This window comes from Daucus carota, chromosome 4 (genome assembly GCF_001625215.2).
Source record: "Daucus carota subsp. sativus chromosome 4, DH1 v3.0, whole genome shotgun sequence".
NCBI lineage: Eukaryota > Viridiplantae > Streptophyta > Magnoliopsida > Apiales > Apiaceae > Daucus > Daucus carota.
The window spans coordinates 36,317,029-36,344,861 of NC_030384.2; the positions used below are offsets into that span (position 1 = coordinate 36,317,029).

Sequence of the window (27,833 nt, forward strand, 5' to 3'; positions counted from 1 at the left end):
ATTATTTATTTATGCCTATCTCAATATTCTCACTATAATGTAATGTTTTTTTTAAACGACTATAATGTAATGTTAAAAATCAAGTACTAAAATAAAAAGATTTTAACAAAAACCCAATTTTTCTTTTTTTCTATGCTCTCTAGCCGCCTCCCTCTTTTCATCCCCGACGGGGCTTCCATCGGTTTTTCAGTGGAAAGCCCTAAATTTTTCCGTTTGATTGCTAGTTCTTTGATTGTTCTTGCTTTTCATTGAATTTTTTAATAAATCTCCCTCCTCGGGGAAAGTTTTCTTAGATATATATCACCGAAATTTTCGATTTTCTTTCTTATTTGCTTCTAGAGGCTTTTTTGGATTTGTGAGTGGATCGATTGCTAGTTCTTGCTTTTCATTTATTTTTTTTTAATAAATCTCCCTCTTCGGGGAAAGTTTTCTTAGATATATATCACCGAAATTTTCGATTTTCTTTCTTAATTGCTTTCAAAAGCTTTTTGGATTTGTGAGTGGATCGATTGTCTCCTACGCGTCGTGGTGCAGATCTAATTGTTTTAGTTTGTTTTGATTATAGTTTGATTTCTCTCCCCAGCGAGAGTGTGCGATTTTTCTCTCCTTTTGTGAGAGGTGGTTTGGATTCATCAATAAAAACTTTTCGGGTATTACATTTGTGGTTGATAGCTCAAACGGAATTTTTGAAAAAGATGGTGAATACAGAGCAAGAATCTATACATATACCATCATCAATTTCAACATCGCTCGATCATTTTTGTAGATGCCGTATGACTATTATTTATTGAATTATCTCCTTTTTTTAAAAAAAATAAAAATAAAAAGATTCTAAAATCGGGCCTCCGCCTCGAGCTGTAACTATTGGACTCATCTTTTGACCGCTTGGTAAAAACAGTAAGAAAAATCAGGAAAAGCGTTACAAAACTGCAGGTCTCTCTCTCTACCCATTTCTGGAAAAAAGTAAGTACTCACTCTCTCTCTCTCTCTCTCTCTCTCTCTCTCTCTCTCTCTCTTCACATGCACAAACACTGATCTTCCTCCCACTCTCATCCCATTCCTCTCCGCTCACAAAATCAGCAAAGCAGTCCATCAGGTTTGTAATTTATTTTTTAACCTAGATTCACTCAATCACTCTCCTGTATATCTAATCTATTTATGTACTAATTCATGTAGTGTTCAGTGATTACTAGTTGAATTCAGTGGCAGAGTGAAGATGTGGAAGCTTAAAATCGCAGACGGAGCAGGCAATCCGTGGCTTCGCACCACAAACAATCACGCAGGCCGTCAAATTTGGGAGTTCGATCCTAAACTTGGATCTCCGGAAGAGCTTGCGGAGATCGAGAAGGTTCGAGAACATTTTCGACAAAATCGCTTCACTCAAAAACACAGCTCCGATCTTCTTATGCGCATTCAGGTCCATTCACTTAACTCACACATTTATATATAAATACATTTCAGTTATCAACACTAAAATAAACTGTAGGATCGTTTAGTCATGTTTTGCGGAACAGTCCTATTATAGGTTCTGATTGTTTCGAAGAGTTTGTTATTAGGATTATGTATGTTGCCTCTGTTTGTCATGTACATTATTGTTACATTTATCCGTGTGTGTGTTTGTTGTATTTGTGATTTAGGCGTGGGAACTTTCTTGTAAATGAATATGAAATTTGATTTGCTACGGAATTTTAACCATAATTATATTTAACTTAAGCACAACCTGTTGTTAATACATCTTATTTATATGGACATTGAAAATTTGTTTTAATACACGCACACACGTGTAGTCTGATTAAGTGATGTTGACTTAATTGAGGCAAGCTGATTCTACGAGTTGCTTAAACTGATCTGTTTTGTTCAATCACCTTTTGATTGCTGAGGACTTGAAAAGGAAACTTGCCAGAGACAATACGTTTCACGTTGCTTGTTTATTAGTAAACAAGCAATAGATTGGATATGATAAAATATGATTCACATTTCTTGTTTATAAATTTACATAGAAGCTATGCTTTATGTGGGATAAGTGTGATGTCTTGCTTTGAACATGGAAGCTCTTTCTATCTGCGTTTCAGAACCAGGTAATAGATTGAATGCTACATGAAATGAAAGTACTATACATCTTAAAATCTTTTAAAGAGTAGACCATTGTTCTTGCCTCAGCCTTGCTGTCTACAATATTAGCTTTTAGCAAACCTTTTGTGTGTCCTTTGGTCTGCTTTGACCCTCTTCCTTTCGTTGTATCCAGTATACTGTTCAGAGAATTTATATCTATTTGCATGATTAGGAATACCGTTGTTCAAGCTTTTTGCGGTTAGCTAGTGTTGTTAGTTCAAATGTTAAGGTGTGGTTCAAGGCTTATGGAGTCTGCAATCATACTGCCATAGTTATCACGGCGCCAAGTCGAGCCTCGACATCTTCTGGAATACTATTCGACAAATTGTTCATAGATATATACTATATTTAGCATACAATTTAACCACACACGCAAATTTCATAATTTAAATCAAGTTGGAGGATAGTAAGCTCAATGAAGTATAGTTACTACATTAGAACATCCAAATATCAAGCATGTCAAAGAAAATAAAAACATAATCAAGCAAATTCATCCTTCATAAGTCATGTTCATCTCCATTTTCTTCTTAAATATCATCATTTATTGGAGCCACGCACGGCACCAAGTCGAGCCTTAAGGGCTTTGGTGCGTGTGCCTGCTTGGTGCCTGAGTAACTTCGAGCCGACTAGTTGTCTTTTGTGAATGCATACTGCTCTACCATTTTCTTTTGTTTATTGGGCGTATATATTTCTCGTATACTTTAGTATGACTTAGTTTAGATAACTCCCATAATCTGCATCCTGACCTAACATTAGGGTGGGAGATTTTCTCTTTCTAGTGGAGATGAGTCATTATACTTGGCTTGGATACAAGACACGTGGATTATACCTCGCAGCCACCTGGATTATAGTTACAACTTTCAACCCTGTGACTAAGTTTATATCAACTAGCAATTGTTCCTTGCTCTACATCCTAACCTGTTAGGGTCTTATTGGAATTGGAATACAGTAAAACAAGAGACATAAAATTTTCATGTGAACTCATGTATAATATGTAAAACTATAGAAGAGTGTCCGGATTACATATATATGACGACCTAAATGAATGCACTATGGGTAAAATAGGACAAACTTCTAGTTATTTTGGTAGATCAAGTACAAAAATATAATAAATTTTCGCTCTCACATACACTCGGATTTGCTGTGACCAGGGTCCGTTGGTGCAATTGATTTGTAATTGCCAAAAGCGAAAGTGCAACAACCTGCACAAGACTCCCTAGAGCTTAAGTGCAATGCAAACCATGCTCTAAATGAAATAGTTAAGGAAATATCTCTGCAGTAACTAGATCACTAGATAATTTAGATCAACACAATTTAGAAGAAAATAAACAAGTAAAGGTAGTATGTCATATTTGGCCAAATCCTTTATAAGTAAGTCCCTCTTTATAAATCAAGCCATATCTCATCAGCTCCTTATAGAAGTAAGCCATGCCTCAGATATTAATCAGATCCCGTTAACTCTTTCTCTAAAAGTGCTCTGTTCACAACTATGGTCTGAGTAGTGAATTAGACTTTTAGTTTATTGATTGTACACAGAAGATAAGATGACACTCATATACAGATGTACATATAAATTACAATATTGTCAAATTCATGTTTGTAGATCTTGATGTAGCTATTGTATCCTGATTATGACCCATTTTGGCTTTAAACCCATAGTTAGCAAAGGAGAATCAAGATAGTATCGTCTTGCCACGGGTCAGTGTAAAAGATACAGAAGATATATCAGAGGATGATGTGACAGTGACATTAAAAAGAGCTTTGAGGTTTCATTCAACCATCCAGGCCTCAGATGGACACTGGCCAGGAGATTATGGCGGTCCTATGTTTCTGTTACCTGGTCTTGTAAGTTCAAGCTTTACTGCCACTTGTTATTGTTAGTCTACTGCCTTCTATACCAGATAAACAAAATGGAGATGTTCTGTTGCATTTTTTTTTATATGTAGTCATTACTAAATCACCAGGTTATAACTCTATCAATAACCGGGGCACTGAATGCAATCCTATCAAAAGAACATAAACAGGAGATGTGTCGGTATCTTTACAATCATCAGGCAAGTACACTTAGATGATAGAAATTTTGGTAGTGCTAGTTGCTCAAAATCATGTTTTTGTTTTCCAGTTTCTAATTGGAGACGGTTCGCCAAAATAAATAATCACTGTAATTTCAGAACATTGATGGTGGGTGGGGTTTACACATTGAGGGTGCAAGTACAATGTTTGGTACTGCTTTGACCTATGTCACTTTAAGGCTGCTTGGGGAAGGAGCTAATGATGGACAAGGAGCAATGGAAAAAGGGCGTCAATGGATTTTGGATCACGGTGGTGCCACTTCAATAACATCATGGGGGAAAATGTGGCTTTCAGTTCAGAACACCCCTATAACTTGCTTGTTCATTTGTCTAGTATTTCTATCGATCCTTCTTTTTTGTTTATATCATGCGTTATGGTGACAGGTTCTTGGTGTCTTTGAATGGTCTGGAAACAATCCTTTGCCACCAGAGATCTGGCTGTTACCTTATATTCTTCCAGTTCACCCGGGTAACTTGCTATTTTTTGCTTCTTCCCTAGATCTTTGATTTTATCTTTAGCAAATGAACCTAGTGTTTCAGTTTTGACTAGAAAGAGCAGGACTAACTGAATATTGCTACAACGTAGAATCCGTTGTGAAAATAATGCCATGTTTTTTTGGCAAATTTCAGATTTTTCTGAAATCAAATAGTCATCTAAACCTAGAGCTATGGTTTTCTGAAATTAAAATATTTGGGATGACTACGTTACATATTTCTTCTGCACGCTGGCTTGTTTCTTTTCGTGGTTTCTAGCATGCTAAATTATATCAAGAATGTGTTGATCTAATTCTATTATAACTTGGTAATTTTTTGTGTGTAAAGTTTATCATAAAATGCCACAGTTAAAGAAAATTACTTTTGCTTCCTTGTGTAGGAAGAATGTGGTGTCACTGTCGGATGGTTTATCTGCCCATGTCGTACTTATATGGGAAGAGGTTTGTTGGTCCAATTACACCGACTGTTCTCTCTTTGAGAAAAGAGATTTTTAATGTGCCTTATCATGAGATTGATTGGAATCAAGCACGCAACTTATGTGCAAAGGTCGGTCAATATTGCCGAACTCAGTAAATAGGGGCTTTCATCGGTGTGGCGGTTTTACGTTACTTAGAACCATGCATTAGTTTTAAATTACTGTTTGGTTGGTCAGTGAGGTTGCTACATTCCGTATCACGAGTAAATATCAAACAAACAAGCAGCATATTTCCATCACAGTGAATGAAGTTTGAACTCATCAAGTGGCTGCAGCCTTATTACGATAGTCTTTGTCAAAGAACAGTAGTGAAGAACTAGGAACAGAATTATGTAAGTGAGAGAAGTGAGGATGAGCAGAATAAACAGGATATGAAAGGTAGTCTCAGTGTAATAAATTTAATTTGTCTTGGAAATCAAAGGGTCTGTGAGAAAGAACTACCCCGAGGGTATAAACTCAAAAGGCTATGGCGAGCTACAATGAGCAATTATAGAATCATTGTTACAATGCAAGTCTACTGACATAGCGACATTCCTTTTTAGAAGTTTGCTTATAGAAAAAAAAAAAATCAGTTCCTAAATGCATCTCAGCTTTGCTAGTTTTCTGTATTGTATGTCCCTGGTGTTCCAAGTGCTCACACTTGTTTTCTGCAAGGTTTGAGCTTATTAATACACCAGCAGACTTGTGTTGTCGATAATGTTATCTGTAATATTTTCTGCAGGAAGATCTGTACTATCCACACCCTCTGATACAGGATATACTTTGGGGAACTCTACACAAGGTTGTGGAGCCTGTCTTAATGAATTGGCCTGGAAAGAAGTTAAGAGAGAAATCTCTTCGCACTGTTATGGAACACATTCATTATGAGGATGAAAATACTCGGTATATATGTATAGGGCCCGTGAACAAGGTCAGTTAACAATTCTTGATGGTGCTGTTCTTCCATGAGATATTTCTCTCTATGCAGGGCAAATCTGAGACTTCAGTTGCGCTTGCTCGCTATAATTGTGTGTCATTGTGTAATCTTATATATGATAGTTTGCAATATTAATCTTTGTACTCTCTGACCAAATCCTAAAATTTTAGTAGCATTACATTTTCACAATTTTACAATAAAATGCGCTTTTGGTGCTTCATGGTACCTTGTCTCTTGATTTCCTTTATTTATTTATTTTTAATTTTCCAGGTATTAAATATGCTGTGCTGTTGGGTGGAAGATCCAAATTCTGAGGCTTTTAAGCTACATCTCCCACGACTAAATGATTTTTTATGGGTTGCTGAGGATGGCATGAAAATGCAGGTTAAAGCTAAGCTTTTACTTTTCTGTTTTAGGCTCATAAGGCTGACTATACTGAATTCAATCATAAGAGTGACAAGCTGAAATTTTATACTTTTATTTGACAAAGACCGTGAAAGATTAAAGGTTTTGTCAAATGTAAGCTCAAGGAAATTAAAGCAAGCGAAAGTGAGAAGTACACCTATATACATGGTGCTTTCTGTAATCCACCAATATTATACAGTTTTTTGATGTAAATATACTCAATGTAATCCAATTCTTCATTTACCAAATGCTTGAATTTTATGTTCAACTTAATATTTACGAACACATGAGTCTATCTTTCATTTCTTGAATAATGTAAATGTACGACATTTATTAACGGAAGTCTACTCAAGGGACTAGGAGTATAAAATAGCAAACTGGACAATATGAGGTCTTATGTTATTCCCTAATTTGAGCTCGAGTGAAAATATATGTGGATTTGTTGAGTTCTTCTGAAAGGTGCTCGTTCTGCAAGTTCCAAAGTGCATGTAGCTAACCATGTTTGAAAATTTATACATTTATGGAGAAACTTATAATTAGGCATGTGCACCTCTTGCAGGGTTATAATGGAAGTCAATTGTGGGATGCTGCTTTTGCTGTTCAGGCATTTTTATCAACAGAACTCACTGAAGAATATAATTCAACTCTCAGAAAAGCACATATGTTCATAAAGAATTCACAGGTGAAGTTAGTCTTCATGTGCTACAATTTTAATCTGAAACAATTATTACTGGTTTGGTTCAAGAAATTATCAACATGTAAAGACCTTTTATCTGTCTATTGTTGTCTTAAAGGTGGTAAATGACTGCCCTGGTGACCTTGACTACTGGTATCGCCATATTTCTAAAGGTGCTTGGCCTTTCTCCACTGCAGATCATGGATGGCCAATTTCAGATTGCACCGCTGAAGGGCTCAAGGTAGTCACCATTTTATTCAAATAAAATATTTTAGCAAAAGTATAAAACAATATATCTATGAGAAAAAAGTCTCAAAGTTATTTTTTAAGGATAGTAATATAGAAACAAATAGAAAATAAAATTCTTAGGTTTATTAACAGTCCTTGCTTGATTTCTACTCTCTCCGAATTTCTTTGTGTTTGTTAAGTAGAGTTCTGTGGAGAACCTAATTTACACAAGAAAATAAGAACCCTAGTTATATCATTGGCTTAATTTGAAAGGAAAAACCATTTTAGATTAGTTATTGATAGAAAAGAAACCAAATTTTAGTTGCCATTCTATAAATACAAATGTCGCGGAAAAACTAAAACATACTCAGATAATCAATAAATTGGTTATCAGCCGATCTATATTAACAATGTGCTACTTCTCAAAGTATATTATTGCAAATGCTCTTAATAAGTTCGGTTCTCATATAAATTTTGTATGTGCATTGTAATAAACATCTGTTTCTCCACAGGCTGCTCTTCTACTGTCAAAATTGTCACCAGAGCTTGTTGGTGAACCTCTAGATGCCAATAGGCTGTACGATGCTGTCAATGTGTTACTTTCTCTACAGGTGAACAGAGTTCCATCTGATTAAAATTATATTATTTATTGACACAATAAAGGCTGCATGAAGGCTCTGTTTTGTACACAGGAATCACATGATAAAGAAGTATAGCCTTCTCTTTATTGATCCACAATCACTAAAAGGCACTTGATAAATCTGTTAAGTGCACATATTATAACATGCTTACATTGAAACTAATCTAAGAAAATGTGGTCAGTTTTTCTTATAATACAAAATTAGCCAAGTTAAGATAAAACAAAACAGATTCAGATAATTATTGTATTGGTTTTGGCCAGGCTATGTTTACAATGTACTACTTGAATATTTGACTGCAAATATTTTCTTGCACTACAGGAGAGTAGCTGCTTGTCTTGTAATTTATATTTCATCTATCTTTGTTTTTACCATTATTTTAATAAGCTTTCTTAGAAGTTAATTATTTGGCATATATGCAGAACAGCGATGGTGGCTATGCAACTTATGAGCTCACGAGATCCTATGGATGGCTAGAGGTATTATATAAATATTTGGCTGGTGTCTATTTTACCATGACTCTTTATCTTACCTTGATTACCCTTGTGAAATGGACACTCAGACAATTTTTTTTGGGCTAAAAGCATTCAAGACTGATAAAATGTTACATGTCCCGAGACTTTGACACATTAATGTTGAAAACTTGGACACATAAATGTTGGATGTTAAATAGATTCTGTGCAGTATAGCATCAGTGTATGCACAATTTTCATTTTGAAGTCATGTAGAATTCAGAGGCGTCATTGTAAAATCATCTTATATGCAAGAGTATAATATATTGCCACTAGCATAGTCTTATGTTTAAAGAATAGTCAATTTATCGATGTAAATTTGATCATTTAAAAGAACACGTTTCTTTTGGAGGTTCGGGAATTATGCACGACAGACTTGGTATATACAGTTAGACCTCGATAAATGAATAGACTTGGGACCAGAAGTTTTATTCATATATCAAAAATAAAAATACACTTTGAGAAAAACATATAATGGGTCTAAAGGTATGTGTCCAGTGTCAAAAGATATATGTTATGAGATTTCTATGCCCCTTCACCAGCAGGAGGATCTCTCTCGAGCTCTTAATGTAAAATGTTGATTGCAGCTTCTTCATCTTTAATATACCTTCTCGTGTGTTGTCCCAAGCATAAGAAACAAACAGCACAATTCTACAGTGCACTTCATGTATCTGAATTGTTTAATGTTTATATATCAATTGTTATACTCTATAATAATGAATTTGATATATCATGAATATGTTGTATGAGACGCATACCCACATAAACACACCGAAGTACAGTCTACACAATTACACGTACTATATGATAAAAAGTGGTTTTTCACATTTGTAATTCTTCTACTAACTAATTGTGATGTATCGTTTTCATTGGCTTACATGGTTGTATTTGTCACTTGTCAGTTGATTAACCCTGCTGAAACATTCGGTGACATTGTTATTGACTACCCGTAAGATATCAGCAACTTAACAAGTTTGTGGATTACCTGTTTGATAGAATCTTGTTCCTAAATGCAAGCTGCAATGACTATGCAGTTACGTTGAATGTACCTCAGCAGCAATTCAAGCTTTGTCAACTTTCAAGAAATTATATCCTGGGCATCGTCGTGAAGAAATAAATCTTTCTATTGAAAAAGCTGCTTCGTTCATTGAAAAAATACAAGCATCAGATGGCTCATGGTTTTTCCCCACTTTTTTTTTATAATTTATGTTCCTTTGCAGGCGACAATGCCTAAAAGCGGGCCTTACTGTAGAATGTATAATATGCTTGGTCTAATTCTCCTGTTTAGTCTCACTAGTAGACCTAGCTCTAATTTCCTCAATGTCATTACTAGGTATGGTTCTTGGGCAGTTTGCTTCACCTATGGAACATGGTTTGGTGTAAAAGGTTTAGTAGCAGCAGGAAGGAGCTTTGAGACTTGCTCTAGTATTCGCAAGGCTTGTGCTTTCCTGTTATCCAAGCAAGTTCCTTCAGGTGGTTGGGGTGAAAGTTATCTTTCTTGTCAAAACAAGGTGAAGTATATTAAGTTTCACATTTATTTTATATCTAAACAATTGCCAAGCTGGGAAAAGTTGTTATTTGTTTATTTCCATGTTACTCAGACTCTTCATGTTGCCTCGTAGTACCCTTGTCGGACGCTTGACACTCGGACATGGACACTTGGACTCGGACACTTATTTTAGGCCAAAAACATGTACATTTTTCAAAATATTACCGAGTCCGAAACATGGACACGTATCCAGGTCGGACACTTCTAGCCGAGTCCGAGTAACATAAGTTTATTTAATTTAATACTTGGCATGTAAAGGTTAGTTACCCCATTATAATGATATTAATAAATTGGGTACCCAAATTTTTTTACCGAATGACGTGGTGTTGATGATATGTCAGTTTGGATGTTTTAATTGGTGAAATTATTGTATATGCAGGGTGTCCATTATATTTAATAGAGTTATAGCCAATTAAATCATGACACATGGCATTTGAGATTCATTTTGAGAATGAATTTGGGTGCTCTACCATTTTCCTAAATAGAATACTACACAAATTTGAAAGATAAATTGTTTAAGAATATTATAAAGTATTTCTAGTTTGTAAACTAATGTTTATGTATATTTGGTAAAAGTAAAAGAAGAGTTGGTGTTATGTTTCTAAAAGCTTTGTTACTTTTTTGTGAGGGCACAGGTGTATATGCATAGGGAAGATATCCGTCAACATCCTAATTACATTTTCTTCTAAGCAATAGAACTACTTAATCTACTGATGAGCATACCTGATGCTATGTGTATTCATATGAATATCAACATATTGTGATTTTGTTACTTAATTTAGTAACTTTAAATGCTTATTAGTTTATTTTGCTTGATTTAATGATATGCACATAATAAAGTAGAACTTGTATTGGTGGCAAGAATGAGTTTGCATAATTTGTACATATCAGGCACATATAGAAAAGAATGCAAATTGCAATATATTTCCATCCAACTCAGATACTGCTTTTAAGTGGCTGGAATGTAATGAAAAATGAGGATGAAATCATAGGCGGTGTATGGGAGAGAAGAATGAAATAGGTGAAAGTGCATAATATCAATGATGTTGTTCTTGCAGGTTTATACAAATCTTGAGGGCGATCGGTCTCATGTTGTGAATACTGGATGGGCTATGCTGGCTCTCATCGATGCTGGACAGGTATATACTTGGCTGGCTATATGCCTATACTGTCAATATTTCCAAATTTGTGCAACAAAGTAATTGAGTTTCATATTCTAAAGAGGACAGGGACCTAACTTTTATGTACAATGTATTTTTTGTTGCTTATGTGATTACGGGGGGTCAGTGGTCATATCTCTGCTGAAACAATTTCTTACTTAAAAAAAAAAAAAAGATTCCATTTGTTTGAAGTGTTTTTGACCTTCTACACATTTGCATTTACATATTGATATTCGTCTATATATTCTTTCAAAAGGGTTGAATTGAGAGCCTCTTTTTTGCTTGCTTTATTACTGTATGTTGTGCATAAGATTTAAAATGTTTTTCTGTTTTACACTACTAAAATGTTTACGTTTTTACAGGCCGAGAGAGATGCTACACCATTGCACCGTGCAGCAAAACTATTGATTAGTTCTCAGATGGACAATGGAGATTTTCCACAACAGGTCTGTTTCCTCTCTCTGTCTCTATTTTATCTCGGGATGATTAACACATTTTCCTTAACTTACAGTCTAATTAATTTTTATTAAACTTTTTCTGTTAAATGATTCAGGAAATCATGGGGGTCTTCAATAGGAACTGCATGATCACTTATGCTGCATACAGACTCATTTTTCCTATTTGGGCTCTAGGAGAATACAGATGTCGAGTTCTTCGGGGTCGTTGATGTCTTCTGTTTATTCCTCCTGTAATATGTTTGTTTTTCTATGTAGTATGTACAATGGTTAAGCTCTTTACTCAAGCTCCATGTAGTTGGTGTATTCACTGAGAGGCAATTGAGCAACCTAGGAAAAGTGGATCACCTAGTGGAACTAATGTAGTGAGTGATTTTCTGGAGCTAATGTAGTAAGTGTCGGTAATTCTTCTATGGAGCTAATCTAGCTAGTGATTTTATGATGCGGACTTTTATATAGTGGGTTCTGTTAAACTGAATGGTTTGTCCTTGTGAATTAATTTGCCTAATACGAGCATTACTGCAAATTATCTTACTACAATTTTATAAAAATAATGAAAAATGATCAGTTTTTAGTCGTTTTGTTGCAAGTTAAGAAGTTTATACAAACACGGCCTATTTGTTTGTACACTAACCCTGTGATTTGTATTCCTCAGATTCTTTATCCAAGTCATTTATTTTTTTTGACCATTGCACATTAACTCACTAGTACTGCTATGGTTGAGTTATTCTTTTTCTCAATACACGTAGTAAATAAATGCTTTTATTCAACAGTTTTTCTATGATGTGCTCATCATGCTAAGCGCGAAAAATTTTGTGTTTAGATATTTTGATTGGCTCCTCTCTTAGCATGTGTCCATACCACACTAGACAAACTGTTTATTAAAAACAGAACCGCAAAAGAAGAATATAAAAGTTGCCAACCTCTGTCAGTCCAATCTCGTGATCCATTTGAACTAAGTGGGGGTCCACTTGAACTCAAATGCTGAAACGGGTAGGGCCCACTCGAATTCAAAGTTGTAAGCGCGAAACCCGAAAGAGCCTTGAATTTGAATAAATTTGTACTGGTCCTATAATAGTACTACCAAAATAAATAAATCCAAATACCGAGAAAACAATTCAACGGTTACGATCTCATTGATCAGCGCCCTATCTTTTCCTTTTTAGCAGTTACGAGATTCGTTCCCATTTTATCACTGCTATTTTCAACACAACAAAGCTCCTCACACACACACACAAATATGTCAACAGTTTTAATTTTTTCTTTATAATTTGAAATGCAGGTTGTGTTTGTGTTAATGGAGGCTTTGATCAATTACTACTAGTAAAAAACAACAGTTTTACTTGAATATGATGAAGGCAAAAACCAGAGGAACTTCTAGGGTTAGTAACAATCCACAACAGATGATTTTCGAGCTTAAGCATCGCGTAGTTATCGCTTTAAACAAGCTTGCAGATCGCGATACTTTCCAAATTGGAATCGACGAGCTCGAGAAGACTATCCAGCGTCTCACGCCTGATGAGGTTCCTCCTTTCTTGTACTGCATTCTCGACGTTGATTCCGCGCAGAAGAGCGCTGTTCGTAGGGAATGTATTAGACTTATAGGCGTTTTAGCTTCGTTTCATGAGGATCAGATTAGTTCACATCTAGGCAAAATTGTAGTTGGCGTTGTGAAGCGGCTTAAGGATCCTGATTCGGTTGTGAGAGAGGCGTGTGTGGAGACTATGGGAGTTTTAGCGGTTAAATTGGGGGGAATTGAGAGTGGTGAAGGTGATGGAGTGTTTGTTGCGCTAGTGAAGCCTCTTTTTGAAATTTTAGGGGAACAGAATAAGCAGGTGCAGTCTGGTTCGGCGTTGTGTTTGGCTCGGGTTATTGATAATACTGCTTATCCTCCGACTACGATTTTGCATCGAATGTTGATTAGAACTGTTAAGTTTCTTAAGAATCCACACTTTTTGGCCAAACCAGCGGTCATTGAGTTGAATAGAAGTATTATTCAGGTTAGTTTGTTTTATATATGCACGCGCAATGCTCTCGATTTGCACTTTCTAATTTTACCCTCATTTAGTTATTATAGTAAGTTCACCCGTGCTAATATGCTAATTCTTCCTCTATCATCATTTTAATGTATAAAATAGGAAAAATATATAAAAGTAGTAGCAAGATAGAAATTATTTAGTTCAAACTCATGCTTTTTTTGGAAATTCATCTTAATTCCACATATATCATGTTTCTTTTTCGAAAATAGCATTTACGTGATATTACTATTACGTTTGAAATTATAACTTCCAAGTTACAATGGAACAATTACATGACAACAATAAAATTAGAATGAAGCACTCCTCAAAATATGTACGATGCTTGATGCAACATGTAAGCCTAGAGTTTCCTATTATTATTTCAGGCAGGTGGTGCATCAACACCAAACTCCTTAAGTGCTGCAATGACTAGCATTCAAGAAGCTCTCAAGAGCAGTGATTGGGTCACACGTAAAGCTGCTTCTGCAGCATTAGGAGAAATAGCTTCAAGTGGTGGAGCTAATTATAGTTCTCTAAAGTCATCCTGTATATGTGCTCTTGAATCATGTCGCTTTGACAAGGTCAGTTTCTGCTACCATATATACATGTAGATATATAATGTGCTGTACATGCCAATTTGGACCTATTAGGCTCTATTTTTTACCTTGTGCAGGTCAAGCCAGTTAGGGATACGGTGCTGCATGCCTTGCATCTCTGGAGAAGTTTAATAGGTTCGGATACACCTGCATGTTCAGATACAGGATCCTCTTTAAAAGGTGCGGAGACTAATACTCTGTAAATTCATGAAAAGTAGCCTTATATGTTGAATTTAGGGCTTTGAATTTGCCCTACCACCTACATGAGATAATTCATCAGTACTTGTCATTTTTCCTACATTTTGTTTAAAGATTGCTTTCATCTGTAGTCACATCACTTCTTAAATTATGATGTATTTGCCTATCATATTTATTTATTTATGCATTAGTTAATCAAATATTAAGAAACTTCTGTCAGGCAATATATAAGTCTTAGAAGTATAAGCAAGATCTCATCACATATCACGCTGGATAATTGAACGGTTGCAAAACTTAAGAAAAATGTTGCTATTAAAGCGGTTCTAAGTCACGACTCTGATGAGCTTTTCCAGTCATGTTTCATTCTTCAACTTCCAGCATTAACTGTAATGGCCGGTTACAAAGTCATACTTACATATACTGCATGTTCTTTTTGATTTGCATATATCAGTATCTCTAGTGGGAGATTACTTGTAACTAGAGCGAACAACTATGATATATAGTTGGCCATATTACCGGGTTACCTAGAATAAAGGGTACTCCCATTATGAAAATCATACATTTATGTTCTCAATACCTTTATTTACACATTGTTGCTAACTCTGTCATTATATGGGGAACTGTACTCGCAGAAACTTTTTCTGGAGGTGGCTATGGAGATATTAGTAGTACCAGTGAATCTACAACCAAAGCTGTTACATTTACAAAAGGTGGTTGTGATTCTGTTAAGAAAAGGAGTCCCCTCTCTTTACAAAAAGTTGGGCAAAAGACCAAAGAATTTTCTCACAGTTACAAGGAAAATGATTGGCAAGTAGAAATTGCAGTTCCTAAAAATCATAATTCTTATCTATCAGATACTCACAATGAAGAATCTGAAGGCAGTTCTGTTACTAAGACATTTGAATCGACTAGCAATGATATTTCTAGTACTCAATATATTGGGTTTGAGTATGTGCCGGTGGATGACAAACAAGAATCTTCATCAGTGTCTAATGTGACAAATGACAAGTTTGAAACTAAGCTGGTGCCAACTTTCCATAATAGTCGTTTGAGGGATCCAGTGGTAACCGAAACAGGAATAGGTAAGCAGTTCTTAAATGGAGAAGTCAGTGCAGATCAACAAAATCGTAAAGAAATTCGGGGAAGTCTTGACTCAGTAGTAACCATGTCAAGCTCTCAAACCATCAGCACCTGTTGCTTACAAACAGCAAATGATATGATAATGGTGCGAAAGCATCTTTTGGAGATCGAAAACAAACAATCAGAACTGTTAGATATGTTAAAGGTAAATTTCCACTCCCTTGATATTTTCTTGTCATCAAAATAGATGTACCCATACAAATGTTTGCCCGACCTTTGGTAGTAAACACATACTTCATGTTAAGATCATCTATAAGGTCTCTATGTTAGAGTTGTATATATGCTCATAAATTTAAACATCTTGACCGGTGTCTGAACATTTTCACCTTGTTCGTATACTAATTTATGAGATAGATTCATTGATTCATACATGCTCTCAGTTGGTTTCCTAAATAATTAAACTGCACTTGGTTCATGCCTTTCCATCGGTGCTTCACTTATTCTCAAGATAAACTAGCCCAGATGGCCAGATCTGCATGGTTTTACCCTCATTTTTTTGAGATATTTGCCTAGACATAAACCATTGTATTATATTATTAAAATAGGTATTGCACAAAATGTAAAACTACCTCTTATTTCACCATAATTACAAAGTTAGTTCCTTTCTCATAGCAATTCAGTACATTGATTTTTCAGGTGTTTACCACCAACACAGCAGAAACTTTGTCCATGATACAGTTGAAAGTATCAGGTCTGGAAGATGTAGTTGGTAAAATGTCACAACTAAATGGTGGGAGATGCTACGATCTATCTGCTTCCAAACTTTCAAAGAGAAGCACCACTCTTGTTTCTCCTAGACTCTCTGTATGCACTCCTAGGCCGTCTGTTGAAATTTGTAATAAACAGCCCCCATTGCCTAAAAGGGGTAATGAGTTTTGTGAGGAGAAAACATCTGGCAGAAGCAAATTAAGAAGTTCTACTGAACAAGGAGTTTCCATGTGGACAGAAAGTAGAAATTCTGCTGCAGAAGGCACACATAAAAGCTCTAGGCAAGGAGTTGGTGGCAATCAAACAAAAAATCTTGGTTCTGCCGCAAATGCTAGACACTATTCATCAGAACCTAAAGATAGTCCATGGACACTTGTAATAGGCCATCTTTCGAAAGGTGACCTTGATGCTGCATATACAGAAGCTGTGCGATCTGGTGATGATCTTGTTCTGATTGAACTTCTTGAGAAAACTGGTCCTGTACTAGAAGATTTATCACAGAAGACGGCAAATGACGTACTCAGAACTTTAGCAACATACTTCTTGGAACAAAGATTTATTAATTCAATGATACCTTGGTTGCAACAGGTTATTAAAATGATTTTATTTATTGTTAAGCAGCTAAACAGGCCATAGTTCTTGTTCTTTTCCAACTCATTATATTTAGTTTAAATAAATGCTTATGCTTCAGGTTGTGGACTTGAGTACTCTTCATGGACCAAATTACCTTGCTCTCTCGGCAAAAGCAAGGAGAGAATTTCTATTTGCAATTCAAGAAGCAGTGAATATAGATTTCTCCAGTTCTGCAGAGAGAAGATCTGTCACACAGCTAGTGATGAATCTGCACCAAATTTGGGGTAAACCCATTATTTCCATGATTACAATATTTGCTAATGTTTATCTGTCAAGTCTCTCGTGCATTATGTGTCTATGAGAATGAAGTGTGAACTTGATGTCTAGAGTGATATCTTTTCTAGTGTTATTGTGCAGTATCTACAAAGCAAACCAGGGAAAACAATAATTAATTAGCAGAAAGGGGGGTAGTAGTTAAATAGGAACTTTGGATTACAGCTAGGAAGGCAAACCCCGTACATGTTAGGGATGGCAATTTATACCGAACCGATGGATGACCGATCCGTACCGACCCGATCGGGTTTTACCGAACCCGAATATTTCGGGTTTGGGGTTGATTTTTAAACCCAAACTATTTTTGGGTCGGGTTTGGGTTTATGGCATACCGTTCCGAACCCGACCCGAAAACCCGTTTTTACTAAACCCGTTTCGACCGACCCGATTGCCATCTCTAGTACATGTACATTTATGTTGAAAGGCAATTTCTGCAAAACCTGTGTACTAAGAGTTAAACATAAACCTGAGTTTGTTTTAAGTTTTAACTCAAGACCTGGTCACTTGTCCCAGTGATACAAACTTAACAAGCCCGCTGTAATGTGTTAGAATTTTATACATTTTAGAAAAAAGTTGAGGTAAGCCGTTATCTCCATATGACTTCAATAGTTAATAGTAGTCTTTGTCACAATTGACGTGAACCATGTATCTATAAGCATGTTAAATGTGAAGTGTGAACTACAAATATTCTTAATTCTTAATGTGTTTAAATTTGTAGTTGATATAAGCATGTACATGTACATGTACATGAACTGATGTATCAACTACAAATATTCTTAATTCTTAATGTGTTTAAATGATTTTATTAATTTAAAATATCATTATTAATGACTTCTGATTGTTTTCTTTCTCTCTTAAGGAAAATGCTCCTGAGATATGTGCTACAGAAACTTGATGCTGAATATAATGATGTTAAGGATGACAAGCTCCGCTTACAAGCTTCTTTGAGTGATCGTTCCTGTCCTTTCCCCTGTTTGAGAAATGAAATGCCAATTAAAGCAACAAAAATCAGACCTGAGCACTTGCCTACAGATTAAGTATGATGATCATAACTGAAACTCTTTTTAAGTAGTTCCAGGCAAGGAAGGGTTGGCCATGAAACATTAAGACAATGCTGATCGTTTTTAGACTCCTTATGCTACAGCAATGTATTTTCTTCTATCACAGTATTGTACCTGCATTGATGTGCTATTTTCTTAGTTCCACGTGCTCCTTCCGCAACCAACGGGAAATTGACGTGTTTTCTTCATTGCATTCCGCTTGCTTTCTCTTTCTCTAAATAGCTAAACGTTTTATACAGCCTTGTTAACTTTTCTTATAGTATATGCAGTATGCAGTTGTTTTGTTTTGAGAAAACAGGTAAACCTCTGGACTGTAATTTTAGGATTAGAGATTTATTTTAATCAGTATTTATGATCAGAGATAATTCAATTTTTAAAAATAATGACGGATGGATTGTTATGAAATCATTTATTTCTCATTAATTATATGATTAATTAGCAAGACAGTCTTCAGATGTCTACCAAAATATAGTTAAGCGTGTCTTCTGTTATGTACATTTCCCTGTTCAATATGACTTGGTTTTGTTCTTCAGATGCAAAAACATGTTGTTCCTTATTTGTACTCCTTCCTAACAAACTCACTCATACAAACAGCGTTTGTTATTTCCCTTAATCACTTAATCGTTAGACAATGAAGGCACGGAAATTACTTAATTGCTTGTTAGCAACGTTTTAGGCGTGGTATATACTCACGCAGCCCTTGTTTTCTTAGGCCTCTTCATATATGGAGACCACCTCTTTCTGCATCTCTTTCTTCTCCTTGCTGTTGATCATATTCTTCTTATTCTACTACTACTGCTACAGAGGACAGCATAGTATTGACGGAAAAGAGGGAGCACCCGCTCCTCCCGGGAGATGGGGATGGCCTGTCGTAGGAGAAAGCCTAGAGTTTTTGTCGAATGGGTGGAAAGGGGAGCCGGAGAAGTTCATATTCAGTCGGATGTCAAAATATTCGTCGTCTGTCTTCAAGACATACCTGCTTGGAGAAGCCACAGTGGTAATGTGCGGCTCTGATTCAAACAAATTCTTGTTTTCTAACGAGAACAAGCTGGTTCAAGCCTGGTGGCCGTCTTCTGTGGACAAGATATTCCCCTTTTCCAAGTTGCAGACATCTTCCAATGAAGAAGCCATCAAGATGCGGAAAATGCTACCAAACTTCTTGAAGCCGGAGGCATTGAGGCAGTACGTTGGGATCATGGATCACATCACTGGGAAACACTTCGCCTCTGAGTGGGAAAACAAGGACGCGGTCCATGTGTTCCCCCTCACCAAAAAACTCACCTTCTGGCTAGCTTGTCGAATCTTCATCAACGTGGAGGATCCCGGGGAAGTGGCTGGATTGGCAAAGCACTTCGATGTCCTTGCAACAGGAATACTGTCAGTCCCTATTGACCTCCCGGGGACACCATTCAGGAGAGCTATAAAGGCTTCAAATCAATTAAGGAAAGAGCTCATCAAGATCATAAACCAACGGAAGATTGACTGCAGCCGTCTGACAAAGGCCTCAGAAGATATATTGTGGCACATGTTGAATACAGCCGACGACAATGGAACATACATGAATGAGCTGGATATAGCCGACAAGATACTAGGGTTGCTGGTAGGGGGTCATGACACCGCGAGCTCTGCCTGTGCCTTCATTGTCAAGTATCTCATCGACCTCCCTCACGTTTATCACGGAGTCTACCAAGGTACTGCATATATAATTTCAGATACCTACTTTTAGTAACTACTCAGTCCTGCAATCATATGATCACTTGAGTTCTCCGATAAAATAGAAAATATTAAACGTTGACAGAACAAATGGAGATAGCGGAACTGAAAGGACAAGGAGAATTACTCAACTGGGATGATGTGCAGAAGATGAAGTACTCTTGGTGCGTCGCGTGTGAAGTCCTCAGACTGGTGCCTCCTCTCCAGGGAACTTTCAGACAAGCCTTGACGGATTTCACCTTCAATGGTTTCTCAATCCCGAAGGGATGGAAGGTACGTTTATCAACGTTATAATCTAAATTAACGACACGTATAATGTTAACAATGATAGTAGTAAGAGTATTCTGGTGTACTGCAGCTTTACTGGAATGCTCACTCAACGCATAAAAACCCAGAATTCTTCTCAGAGCCTGAGATATTTGATCCATCGAGATTCGAAGGCAGAGGGCCAGCGCCATACACATTCGTTCCATTCGGAGGAGGGCCTAGAATGTGTCCGGGGAAAGAGTACGCGAGACTGGAGATACTGGTGTTTATTCACCACCTGGTGAAGAGATTCCGGTGGGAGAAGCTAATTGCTGACGAAGAAATTGTGGTAAATCCATTTCCAGTCCCAGCAAATGGCCTTCCTGTTCGACTCTTTCCTCACAACCACAGAATCTGATTTTCTGATTTCCATCCCTTTGATTAGGATTTCAGATATGTATAGATCTACCATTTGCTTCTCTTAATCACATTTGTGTTAAATGTTATGATCCTTTTTTTCAATTTTTTAATTTCTTTGGATCATCTGTAGGATTAATCTCTCTAAAATTGTATTGCTGGGAAACCTCTTGCACCACCAGAGGTATTTTATAAATATATATACCTTTATGATTTTAATTTTAATATATATACATTCAAGCCATGTTGCAGAGATCGAAAATCTGAACTAATCGGTTGGCCTACCGATTCAGAAATTACCGCAATTTTTTTTGATAAATCTGGGATTAATCAGGATTTTTTAAAATAAATCGGGAATTTTTAGAACACTGAATTTCAAGCATATAAACTTTCGATCAATTATAGATGCTTCCCGGTAGACTCCGGGAAGTACAATGGCTTACAGTAAAGAATGGAAGTTTTGTAATATGTTTCCAGTTTCTATGAACTAGTTTGGCTAAACTCATCATCTGAATTATGAACCTGTGAGTTCACGACTTAATTTTGGTTCTAAAAAAAATTATATTCATATTGCTACTCAAAATCGAGAGACACACTCCTCAACCCAACATGGCAAGTCCTGATTGCAGACATATATACCACTTGGACCCTGGTAAAATTTTCTGCACATCGTTGAGCAGGAAAAAATGAATGAGATTCCCGGATAGAGATGATACTGCTAATGCCGCGTCATTTCACGGATTATTTTTTCAACCCCAGGGGACAATCTTGGTAGGAATTTGAACATCTAACCACAAAAGTAAGATCACATATCAGTGAGTATAATATTAACTCGGAGAAAATTATATGAACAGAATCTAATAAAGCACGAACTCGTGTTTAAAAAAGGTTGCAAAATTCTAGCCTAGTTCAATGTCTTGTTGCTTCCACAGTAATTAATAACAATTCTTGTTTGGCACCGAAAGACTTCATGTCTCTATCAATCATTTCAATAGGTCACCGTAAGCCAGAAGTTTATTAATGAGGCTTTAGCAAAGAAGTAAAAGAGGGACTCCAGTACTACATGACACTAAAACTTATAATTATTAATCGCTACAGTCAGTGCTAGTTGATTTTATTTTAAACATCTCGAGAAAAGTAATATATGGATCAAGAGTATATCACCGATAAAACGAATCTTTTTTACATGGTTCTCATTCAGTATCCTGACGCACCACAATTCAAAGGTTTGTAAGCAATCACTTCCACCAAGACTTTGATCTAGAAATTGACTACCAAACATTGAATGGAGGTGATTTCATCAAATTGTGTTAAATTTTAATCCAAGGTTTTTTACTTTTGCTAAATTGTGCTCCAGTGTTTGTGATTACTTTCTGAGAATATTTAATTGTGGAAGTTTCTTCAATTCTTTAGGGCACTTCAAAGCAAGAGAAGAAAAAGCTAGCACTATTAAAAATGACTTTAAAAGTTTCGAAGTACCAACATACCCAAAGCTTTACACATGCATCCACTGAAACGGGAAATAGGCAGACAAATATGGTTATAGCAGCCTGATCAACATCAATACCGTAATGCTCAACTACCATCTCTACCAGTGTATGCCAACCAGTTTCAGAATGATACCTGCGTGTTTTCAAGCATAACTAGTTAGCATTCGTAGTTGACAACCCAATACATGTTTGAAAACTAAAAGTTATATTAGCATTGTTGTCAAAAGATGGTGATATAAATCGCTTAACCAGAAAGCAATTTACATAATAAAAAATTTTAAATGACACATCAATATTGTATCCTGTTGGCTATTTGATTAAAATTTTCCTTACGTACTTCAAAGTTCAAATTTCACAAAGTTGAGATGAGAGCATGTCCAATATATTGAAGTGCTCTACACAATAAAGTAAAATTTAGCTCACTGTCGATTTACAAATTACGAATGCAATTTGGACCGGTGCTAATCTATTAAATTATTGATACTTATGAAGTTAAAACTTTTAATAAATTTAATGTACATATTAATAGTAATGCATTACTTATGAGGTGTATCAAAAATTGAAATAGGTATATTACATTTTGTTAATTGAGTTATCGGGTGCCCAACCTGCCAGGTCGACATCTTATTGTACCCTAACCCATTCCCTGGTGCCATAAAACCCCCCATTATATGAAACCTAGAGAAACGAGACACCCCAAATAAGGGAGTCTTTGACTATTATTAAGACAAATCAGCAACAATATCAATCTTGCATTAGCATCAATTTCATATTTTTGACATTAGAAGCTATATTACAAGTTTAACATGATATATACATATAGAGTTAAGTTCTATGGAGTACACAAAAACATTGGAGTATTGGAGTACAAATCTTAATTTTTTAGTTTAATCATAAATAATATATTTGATTCTACAAATTTATATACAATCTATCATTTATAAGTTGTCTTGCACATAATTGTCTATTAATCGTTAATATCTTTCAACTTTAACAAGTATTAACATTATTGTTCTGCTTATTAGTTATATTGCAGAACACAGAGTCCTGTAATTTATAAAAGTCATTATTCTACCTTTTGATTATGATGTTTATGTTGTGTAGAACATAATGTGCAGGTTATTAAATATTTAAGAATATTTATTGAACAAAAAAATTGAAATTTAGATGAATAGATTATATTTTATCCAATTTTGTACTCCAATACTCCAATATTTTATGTACTCCATAGAACTTTACTCTATACATATATTATAAATCACCAACTACCAACTAGAAAGATGACAAAAGCATATACTTTTCAGTTTCCATTACTAATCTGCGGAAAGGATAGAAATGAGGAATTATATACCCGTTTAAATTTTATTCAATGATAAAGAATATATTACTTCTGCGGTTATAACAATTGTGAAACCAAGTTAACGTATGTAAGAATCCCTAAACCTTGGAAGCGAAGTAAACACATCTTGAGGCAGAGAGAAAAGTTTACCCCAAAAATATATCAGTAACAAGTATAATCGCAAACGCCTTGCCAGCATCTGATATATTGTTTATTATTTTATACCCTGTGAATTTCAACAAAGCTACCTGCAATAGTTGGAAAAACATGAAATTCAATTTAGCAAAAAGAAAACCTGCTTCAATTGGAGTCCACACATGTTCTGCAGCTAAAATATAGCTGAAAATATTACAAAATATATTATTTTTTCGAATGATGTTCCACAAACATCACTATATTATTGAAAATCTTGCGGATCCCATACATTTTACAAGTTGAACATTGTAAAATATATTATTTTATAAAACATAATGCTGTTTGTAGAACATCATTCGAAAAAATAATATATTTTGTAATATTTTAAGCTATATTTTACTTGCAGAACATATGTGGACTCCAAGACTCCAATGAAATTGGGGGCTCTCTAAATAAAGCAAGCTATTTCGACCAGTCAATGCCATTACATGATAAAATTAATATGATTCGAATGAGATAGAAATTTTTTTAAGAAGCATAATCAATATAAAGAGTTTGAGACTGGCTGAAAGAAAGACTTGAAAGTGTTTATCAATCAAAGCCACTGCATAATGAAAGTTTAATATAATTAGGATCGATAAGTAATTTAAAAAAAGAAGCATAATCGGTACAGAAAGTTACAGACTGGATGAGAGCAAGACATGAAAATGTTGACGCATCCTATGGACTTTCTGTCCATGGAAGTTTTTAAGGGATGCAGTCATTCTATAAGGCTTTCAGAGAGCTACATATTTAAGTTTCTATTAGTGGCATTAACTGGCAGTATAGAGATCATTGGCCAGATGGGAAACAATTCATTTCCAGTGAAAAAACAATTAAAAACCACAATGTTGTATGCGAAAATCATGGTACTAAACTGATTCAAAAAATTAGATGAGAACTTACTTTACTTTGATTCAAGTATAACAAAATGAATAATGAGATCCCGAACACCATATCTGACCATATATTAGCAAAGGCTTTACGGTTCTCTAGCCTCCATTCGTCCCGCAATACTAAGCTGGAAAAGCAAGAAAGCATTTTAGATTAGCATCAGTAAGTTAACCATGATTATTTAGCCAAAAAAAACATAATTTAAATCTGTTTCGGACTACCCAAACTTTAGAGATCCATAATACTAGAAATTGCACTCACAAGAAAGATATATAAGCAAGAAAAAATGTTTCCAATATCAATTGAGAAAATACAAGCCGGAAATTTTCCAAAAACAAAGACGGGCAGGTGCTACATTCAACCAATATTCAGTAAGCTCGCTTATTTAATGTAGACGAGAGTTATTGATATAAGAAATTATGTAATTGCTCATAACTCATAAAGTTGATAAGCTTCTTTGTTACCACTGTCTACTTTTTATTATGGACTCTTTAAATGGCTTGACCTTACAAACAATCTAAACTTCCAAATAGGCACCAGTAAATCCTAAGTTAGCTGTAAATTTACCCTCCTAAATGATAAAATAAGTAGCACTTGTAATAACGTGCACTTACGCCTTATGTCGCAACTCCAGCCACATCTCATCATCAGAGAGAGGTGGAGATTTACCAATTTCTACCTCTAGTCTGTATTTTGCTTTGTCAAGTTTTAACTCCTCTATCATTTCAAGCTTCTGATGCTTCCTAACATCGAGGATCTGTGCTGCAAGTGGAACAGTCTTCACGTACCTGTTGATGTTCCAAAGGTCAGTGGATCTATATTTCAAATAAACTTCTAATAATACAGATATCATCGGTCTAAACACTAGCCACTCCGAGTCTAGAAAATATTCTTTTATCTTCTTATACATCTTTATATATTTGTTGCTTACTGCTTTACAATTCTCAGAATTAAAATTTTATTGGGATTCAAAGATATCAATATTAATGGCATCCTCTCTGCACTGACTAGTTAGTTTTCAGTAAAATCTTTTAAAAAAGACAAATAAAGTGGTAACCTTCTTTAACATGGGTTGCTCCTTAAACAAGCAAGAACAATATAGTATTAGTACTAAAACGTACATTGATTTTTTATAGCTTAAAATCTTATAGAGTTCTTTAACTCGACGACAACAACAACAACAATTCTTAGAGATTGTGTTTCTTTATCATTTCCTTCACAAATCATGCTTTTTTCTCTTGTGCAACATTATCTATGGTTGTGCATGATTAATTGATTAGTAGTTCTTGTATATTAAATATTCTGCACGTGAACAAAGGACATCATCAAAAATATGTTTCTATCTGTAAACAATAATACATTATAATAGAGGTGCTTTCTTTTGAAATGAACATGTTGGCATATTTAAATGATCTGTTAAACTAAACCATATTACACTAAACATTACCTATCCAAAAAAGGCAATAGAACATAATCATGAACCAAATAATCCATAACTGTAGGTACAATTATCAAAATTGCCAAGAATTTAGCCTGCAAAACAAAAACAAAAAAACAGCTTCTTAGGGATATAGGTAATGTATTTATATTTGAATTGAGATGGTGGATAAAAAACCAAGTGCTGTATAAAAGGAACCTATGGGCGAGGAAGAACTCAAAAAAGTTGTTCAAAACATGCTACATGATACTTTTTTGGTGTAAATTGTAATGCACTTATTTTAGAGTAGTCTGCAATGTCCGATGCCAAGGACTTTCTAGGAAACCTTAGAGGCGTGGTAACATCACCGTGAGAAAGTAGTGGACATACTAGCATGGATAAATACACATATTATTTGCTAGATGATTTTGGAAGGAGGAAAACCCAGAAGAAGTGATATAATAATAACAAAAGAAAAAAGAGACGATAAGAAAGTAGTCTTTAGCAAAGCAAGTTGCAGTTCCAAGAGAACAAATTCACACACTGGAAAATTAATGTTTAAATGGTTGTACATTAGAGTACATAAAGCCACAGATACCAATTGTAAGAATACAAGTAATTTATAACTGAGAAGTATGCCTTCAAAAAGAATTGTTGCTTACAGATTTAAATCATATCCTTGCTAGGTCAAAAGGCAGATGGACTTACAGAATTAATAGAGGCATACTGGAAAACACGGTCTTCATAGAGCAAGTCGTCATCTTCATTTCCAAGAACAAAATTGCTCAAAGACTTGGCAAACCCTTTTCCTGGAATCAAGTCAGCAAGATCTTCCCTAAAATCATCACTAGATTGCCCTACTCCATCATTACTAGGTTCTTGAACCCAAGTTGAGCTATGAGTTTCTTCAACAATCCAATCTTCCCACCTCCTGCTCTCTTCATTCCTCATATCTTCTTGAGCTTCCCTCAATTCTACAATGGCCTCAGCTCGCCTTCTCCAAGCTTCAAATTTTTCACCTTCCGAAAACTCGTCATCATTAATAACAGATTCTTCCTCAGGAATCATATCCTCATCTTTTAGGCCAAACCAATTACCATCCTCATCAAAAAAGAATTTCTTCCACCAACTCTTCTTCCTGGAAGACCCTCCACCTTTCTCGGCATTAGGAATCAACCCACCACCAATCTGCCCCCGACGCCTCCTTTTATAACCCCATTGACCCAAAATCCTCCTAGAACAACTAGAATTCAAATGCAAGTTCTTGGTAGTTTGATTTATAAAAATAGAGTTATGACATAAGACTAGTGAAGTGCTCATTAAGAACATGTGTTGAAGAAGCCCACATTTTTCACCCTCATAAAATACTACTAATTGTTGTTTAGATACACACAACACAAAATAAAAATCATTGCAACCAGCAACAACACCTTTCCTCTTTTAAAAAACCTAACTTTGCGGATATTTCTCCTCCAAATACAAAAATCAATATGAAACAGGAGAAAATAAATTAATATGCAAATATATAAGAAACAGGGAAGTGAAAAAGTACATGTGTACTGAGACAATAGGAGAAAATATACAACTTGGGTGGTGAAGATATATGAATCTCTCTATGAATATCTCTCTCTCTCTCCCTCCCTCTCTCCCTCTCTTTAATTAAAAAATGGAAGTGGTAATGCCAGGTGACGATATGTAGATTATAGAAATTTGTGTGTATATACAGACAGGCAGCTAGCTTGGGTTGCCTTATCTGAAAGAACGAAGATAAAGAATGTGGTAGTAAACTGTATATGTCATCCACTGCAGCAACCTGGCGGGTG

At 35.5% G+C, this 27,833-nt stretch overlaps 4 protein-coding genes across 7 annotated transcripts; 3 read left to right on the plus strand and 1 right to left on the minus strand.

The window, feature by feature from the left end:
• The first annotated feature begins 933 nt into the window (after positions 1-933).
• Positions 934-12,171, plus strand: LOC108218260 (cycloartenol Synthase). Of its 4 annotated transcripts, none has more exons than XM_017391162.2 (19): positions 934-1,096; positions 1,177-1,417; positions 3,772-3,957; positions 4,077-4,166; positions 4,284-4,478; positions 4,569-4,653; positions 5,059-5,225; positions 5,876-6,064; positions 6,341-6,454; positions 7,035-7,157; positions 7,270-7,392; positions 7,892-7,990; positions 8,440-8,496; positions 9,432-9,478; positions 9,564-9,707; positions 9,863-10,040; positions 11,137-11,217; positions 11,601-11,684; positions 11,792-12,171. In XM_017391162.2, the coding sequence occupies exons 2-19, from the start codon at positions 1,217-1,219 to the stop codon at positions 11,903-11,905; spliced, it is 2,277 nt and encodes a 758-aa protein (XP_017246651.1). In that variant the 5' UTR covers positions 934-1,096; positions 1,177-1,216; the 3' UTR covers positions 11,906-12,171. The 4 variants fall into 4 exon arrangements, 3 of the variants coding, with proteins under 3 accessions (XP_017246651.1, XP_017246652.1, XP_017246653.1); XM_017391163.2 differs by having other exon boundaries at positions 952-1,096; positions 1,184-1,417; XM_017391164.2 differs by having other exon boundaries at positions 963-1,096; positions 1,204-1,417.
• A 722-nt stretch (positions 12,172-12,893) lies between these two features.
• Positions 12,894-18,508, plus strand: LOC108218259 (TORTIFOLIA1-like protein 2). Its single transcript, XM_064091433.1, has 7 exons — positions 12,894-13,693; positions 14,098-14,292; positions 14,385-14,487; positions 15,138-15,790; positions 16,282-16,941; positions 17,045-17,210; positions 18,119-18,508. The coding sequence occupies exons 1-7, from the start codon at positions 13,043-13,045 to the stop codon at positions 18,130-18,132; spliced, it is 2,442 nt and encodes an 813-aa protein (XP_063947503.1). The 5' UTR covers positions 12,894-13,042; the 3' UTR covers positions 18,133-18,508.
• A 395-nt stretch (positions 18,509-18,903) lies between these two features.
• Positions 18,904-20,919, plus strand: LOC108218261 (beta-amyrin 28-monooxygenase-like). Its single transcript, XM_064091434.1, has 3 exons — positions 18,904-20,011; positions 20,119-20,306; positions 20,392-20,919. The coding sequence occupies exons 1-3, from the start codon at positions 19,045-19,047 to the stop codon at positions 20,695-20,697; spliced, it is 1,461 nt and encodes a 486-aa protein (XP_063947504.1). The 5' UTR covers positions 18,904-19,044; the 3' UTR covers positions 20,698-20,919.
• A 150-nt stretch (positions 20,920-21,069) lies between these two features.
• LOC108218263 (potassium/proton antiporter CemA) lies at positions 21,070-27,813 on the minus strand. The gene is made up of 7 exons (XM_017391167.2): positions 26,719-27,813; positions 26,041-26,126; positions 25,208-25,381; positions 24,606-24,720; positions 23,676-23,773; positions 22,184-22,319; positions 21,070-21,483 (listed from the first exon to the last, which is right to left on the minus strand). Exons 1-7 carry the CDS (start codon positions 27,337-27,339, stop codon positions 21,415-21,417), a joined length of 1,299 nt encoding a protein of 432 aa, XP_017246656.1. The 5' UTR covers positions 27,340-27,813; the 3' UTR covers positions 21,070-21,414.
• Positions 27,814-27,833: the final 20 nt, after the last annotated feature.